Source organism: Arachis duranensis, chromosome 1 (genome assembly GCF_000817695.3).
Source record: "Arachis duranensis cultivar V14167 chromosome 1, aradu.V14167.gnm2.J7QH, whole genome shotgun sequence".
NCBI classification, from domain to species: domain Eukaryota; kingdom Viridiplantae; phylum Streptophyta; class Magnoliopsida; order Fabales; family Fabaceae; genus Arachis; species Arachis duranensis.
Genome location: NC_029772.3, coordinates 5,060,597 through 5,066,142, shown reverse-complemented (window position 1 = coordinate 5,066,142; position 5,546 = coordinate 5,060,597). Strand labels below are relative to the sequence as shown.

General features: G+C 30.8%; 1 protein-coding gene across 1 annotated transcript in view; it reads left to right on the top strand.

Moving 5' to 3' along the window:
- Window positions 1-4,202: 4,202 nt before the first annotated feature.
- LOC107472416 (uncharacterized) overlaps window positions 4,203-5,546 on the top strand; it is a 6,412-nt gene continuing 5,068 nt past the window's right edge. The window contains exon 1 of the mRNA XM_016091972.3: window positions 4,203-5,286. Within this exon, the coding sequence (XP_015947458.3) occupies window positions 4,203-5,286 (1,084 nt within the window). The remainder of the gene's footprint in view (window positions 5,287-5,546) is intronic.

Genomic DNA, 5,546 nt, shown 5'->3' with positions numbered 1-5,546 from the left:
TAACACCTTCTAATCTCCTTTCTTTAACTCAAAACCGAATTGCATATAAGAAAGAAAAGAGAGAGACCAAAATCTCCCGTCGAAGAACCGTAACCCTCAACCATTCTCATTTTTCAATTTTTCCTAATCCGAACTCCAATAAAAAATTTAATCTGATAAAAGTATTCGTATCCTCCTCCTCTACGTGTTGGCGTTACTTTTGTCTGGTGCAAGTCGACAGTGACGTAACTCCCCTACCCCTTGAGTTTGGCCAACTGGAGTTCTAAGAGGCACGGAGGATTCCAGACGTTTTTCTCTTTATCAGCTCGGTCAGAAGTCTCCTCCGGAGCTTTGCATATTTTGGTTTCGTACGAAGGTAGAGTTTTGATAAATTTTCACCAATTAAATAATATTTGATAAGTGAACTGATGTTTGAATTAAGTGTTATTGAAATTTGATTACATTTCATTTTGAATTTTGTTGATATATTGATATTTTGATGAGGTTGTGTTTCAATCAACTCGAGAATATATAAAATTTTAAGTTAATATTTTGATAACAAATAAAATAGTATTTCGGTCTTGTTGGAGGATAAAAAATTAGTTTAAAAATTTTATTTTGAAAGGTGTCAATTTTTTTTATAAAAAGACTGAGGTTATGTTTATAATTATATCAAATTTTTTGAGTATTTTAGACATTAAATAAAGAACAAAGGTAAAGTGGATATTTTATTTAAAATTAGGATTATTTTTATAAATATACAAAAAAATACATGACGGTTCAGATATAATTTTGTAAAATATTGAGGATAGAAATAGAACATTAAAAAGTTTGTGATTTAGAAAGGAATTAGTAAAAGTTTTAAAAGAAAAATGTTATTTTGAGTTTTTATTCAAAATTACTCCCTATATTAAAATAAATTATTTTCATCAAATATAATTTATATTGTAGAATGATACAAAGAAAAAGAAGAAGAACGAAAAGTAAAAGAAAGAAAAATAATTAAAGGGATCTCTGCCGCAGGAGAGCAGAGGATAAAGATAAAGAAAAATTTTTAAAAGACTGTCTGCCACAGGAGAGCAGATGTGGCATTGTTGGGCCTTAGTGCCAAATATAAAGTGGGGATGCCCACACACTAAGAACTGTTTTTCAGATGTACGCTTATTGATTTGAAAAGTCACACTATATGTGGCCTAGCTGTACGACTTAGGCTGGGTTTGGTAAAGCTTTTTCAGGAGGTGCTTGTGCTTTTAAAAAGCACAAGCACGTCATTTTGCGTTTGGTAAATTAAAAAGTTCAAGTGCTTGTGCTTGCGGCTTTTAAAAGTTAGGGGTGCTTTTGAAAGCACCTAGGAGGGAGCTTTTCAAAGTTGGCTTGTGCTTTTCAAAATTTAAAAGTCTAATATAACCTCATATGTTAACTAATTTTCAAATTTAATGTTTGCATTTATGTCTATTATAGTATTTTTAAATTTTAAAAGCTATTTTACCAAACACAATTGATGTTGCTTATGTTTATTAAAAGTTATTTTTGATTTGATTTACCAAACATAAATGCTACAACTTTTAAAAAGCCATCTTTTAAAAGTTAACTTTTATAAGCTACTTTTAAAAAGTAAAAGCTTTACCAAACTAAGCCTTAAAGTCACACTGTATGCGGACTAACCGTACGACTTATAAGCACATTGTATGCATCTGGAAAGTCATATATGGGACTCGTGCCTGGGTAATATCGGGAGCGGGTAGGCAACCGACACATGAGCTCATGGCCTGCGTTAGGAATAGACATGCATCATCCTTGTTGCGCATTTGCATTTTACTTGACACTGTGAAATTATTTGTGATTGTCTTCTTGTATTTATACATTCCTTAACGTTATTCTGAATTGTGGTGACTAGATATTTCGTTGTGAATTACTTGAACTGTGGTAATCCTGACTAAACTAACTATCCCTAACCCTACTAAAAACCCCCTAGTTCTTATCCCTTTCTTCCTTTCCCATCAGATGTGATCGAGATTTCCTCCTCTGACGACAGTTGATGCTGGACAGCTGAGTATGAGACTTTTTGGGAGTTTTTGTGATAGCCTAACTTTTGTGTTTAGTCTCTCACTTTTGGTTAGACTCACTGAGAGAGTAGAATATATATAGTTGACTAGACTAGTTTTCGGGCGCCAGTTTAGGGGCTTCCTATATGGACCAGGGCGTAGAGTGTTGATCATGTATATAGTAACCAGATGTGAAGGGTTGTATGCTAACTTAAAACCCGTATGACAATATATGTAAATAGTATGTATGATGTATATTATCTCTATCTCTGATGTTTGTGTTATTTTATTGTACTTACTAAATTGTCTTAGTTTTTACGAAAAATTTTTCGCGCGTTAATACAATTACAAGCTTAATAATAAATATTTAGTTAGCTATTAGGTGAACAAGTTGGTGACAGTTGGTTTACAGTATGATCCTGACGTACTGGGAATTGGGTCATTACAGGACACGCCGACACGCAAACTTTAAAATCTTACATGACATGGGGACACACATATATATAAAATATAAAGTATTTTTTAGATAAATTGTAATGATATTTTGATATTATATTGATATTAAAATATAAATTAAAATTTTTAATTATTTTTAATGTCTTATTTAGTTATTTTAATTATATTAAGTATTTAAAATATTTTTTGTTTTATTAAATAATAATATATACTATATCTAAATTTATTTTATATGTGATGATATTTAGGTGTGTCCAGGCATGTCTAGAAAAGAATTTTTTTATTTTTTATTAAGACATCGTTAGACACAGCAGATACGCGTGTTGAACGAGTGTCGATAAGTGTCATGTCCGAAATGCGTCTGACACCCGGACACGATAACTCAGCGAAGTGTCTGTGCTTCATAGTGTATTTTTAATGAAGATTTTGAAATAGATTATGAAATTTGATAAATTTAAACTTTTTTAAAATTGTTTAGAATTTTTAATGTAATAATTCAATTATATTTAAAATTTATGTGATCTTTTTAACGCTTTATATATTTTATTTTTATAGATCATAAATTATATTCAGATAGAAAAGATATCATTAACAAAAAAGGAAAGCATCACGTTCAAGGCTATGGGAGACCAATATGAAATATAAGATATCCATTGATATGTCTTTGGAGCGATAAATAAAATATGAACAGTTGTTAATATAAGATATTTGCATTATCAATTTATCAGTAGTGTTAGGGAATCAACATATTTTATAATTTATAATTATTAATGAATTATTATTAATATTTTTAATAATATAAAATTATATTTAATAGTGTAAAATTACATATTTTTTTTAATAGTTAAATATTGACTAAATTTTAATAAAAATACTAGTTCCTAAAACTTTCTCTTGTACTATTGCCATTCTCTTTGATAAGTAAATGAAAATAAAAAATTAGTTTTTATACCATACAAAAAGTATATGAGAAAATGATACAAATATAATTTCATGATGTTAAATTGCATTCGAAATCTTCCTTTTTGTTCTAAATAAAAAATAAAAGTAAAATTGAACCCACATTTTGGTTTATTCTATCCAAACCACAAACAAACAAAAACTCCTTATAGTGGCGTCACTAAAATGAAAGGAAATAATACATAGTAAATAATTAATGCTCCCAAATAATAGGATCCGATGAACTTTTCAACCAAACAAGTTTCCTTAAAAAAACACAAGTTAACTAAATTGTTGGATTTCAATGGCTAACCATTCATTAGGGAACATCAAGCATTTGTTTATTGTTGACCACCATTTGGGGGGTCTAATTGGCATTCTTTCTGCATCTCTCTCCTTCAATTTTCTAGATGATTTCTGTGTGAGCCTAATGCAAAATCATAATCAATAATTCAATTTTATTAGCCATCATTGTTCTACAAAATTGTTCTTCAATTAGAACCCCATTTTACATTTTAGCTTCTCATGAAAAGGCCAATTACTTATTAGTAATTGTTCTTGGATTCTCCTTCCTTGGTGTAGAAAAAAGCCACATCTCTTTTTTTTTTTTAAGTGGGGTTTGTAATTTTTTTTCACCCACCACTATGATCATTAGAATTACTTCTTATTATCCAGGATAATCAACAACATGCCCACAATTTGAGTTTCTTCATAGTTTGATTTTTGTGACAAGTATTTTAGTTTAATTTTTTTCCTTTCACTAACATTTAGATCAAATTAAAAATGGGTTCAAAGGTAAAGGAAATGCCACTCAAACTTTTCCAAAAGGTTGTTTATTCAAGTAAGTCTAGTTACACATTTGCAAAAAAACATCCTTTTCTTTCAGGTGCTACCTTGATCTTCTTTATCCTATACATGTTCCTTTCTTACATTTATAATTTCTTGGCTTACTTGTCACCTTTTCTTGCATGTGCTATAATCTTTTTACAAATCTTTTGGAGTTCCGAGCAAACTCAATTCAAATATGTCAAGAAAGATGAGGAAAATTCACAACCAAAAAAGATAGAATCAAAACCAAAGATACCATTAGGTAGTAGACCTAGAAGGGAGCTTCTTTATAAGTATCCCTCACAAAATGCTACAAGTAGAAGGAGAAATTTTAGAGGGAAAAGATTGGATGTGTATGGAGGTTTAGAAGAAAAGGCCAAGGACTTAAACGCCGCGTTTTATAACGAATTCACCTCGAAAAACAAGCCTCCTAGGAAGCAAGCATCGAGATTCGAACCGTCCATGCGCGAATTAGTGGAAGGTAGTTCAGAGATAGAAACAGAGAGGATTGAAGAGGACGAAGACGACGAAGAGATGCAAGAGGAAAACAAGAAAGCTATAGAATGGACGGAAGACGATCAAAGGAACTTCATGGATCTTGGAAAGTCAGATTTGGAGAGAAACAAAAGGTTAGAGAATCTTATAGCTAAAAGAAAACGTAGAAAAAATTTTAGATTCCACCCTGACACAAAGAAGAATGGTTTGGATGATAAGAAATCAGCAATGCCGCCAAGAAATGTTATTTCACCAGTGGTTGTTTCAAGAGAGAGTTATTTTGACCAAAATGTCCCTGGTTCTGCACCTTCGGTTATGCCAAGAAGCCCATATGACATTCCCTATGATCCTTATGAGGAGAAAATGGATCTGAGTGGAGGTAGTTTCTCTCAAGATTTTGTTATTAGAGCAGAGGAGATGCCATCTAGTAGGCATGGAAGCTTTAGTAGCCCTCAAATACCTCAAGAAGAACATGAAGCTATGGATCCCAACCATGTCTATGGTAGTGGCAGTAATTCACACCCAAAATTTAGACAACTTCCAGGTGACAAACATATACTAATCTCTTTCTCTTCATCTTTGCTTTCCAATTTCATTTTTTGTTTCTTCTTTTCATTTTTCAATACCTTTTAGCAAAGGAGGAAGAAGAAACACTCATAAGAATAAAACATAGGTTAAATTATTATGCTAATTTTTATAATTTTATTAAATTTATATTTCAGTTTTTATACTTTAAAACTTTTTAATTGAGTCTTTATATTAATTTTAAATTTGTGATTTTATTTTATTTTATTTTATTTAGTA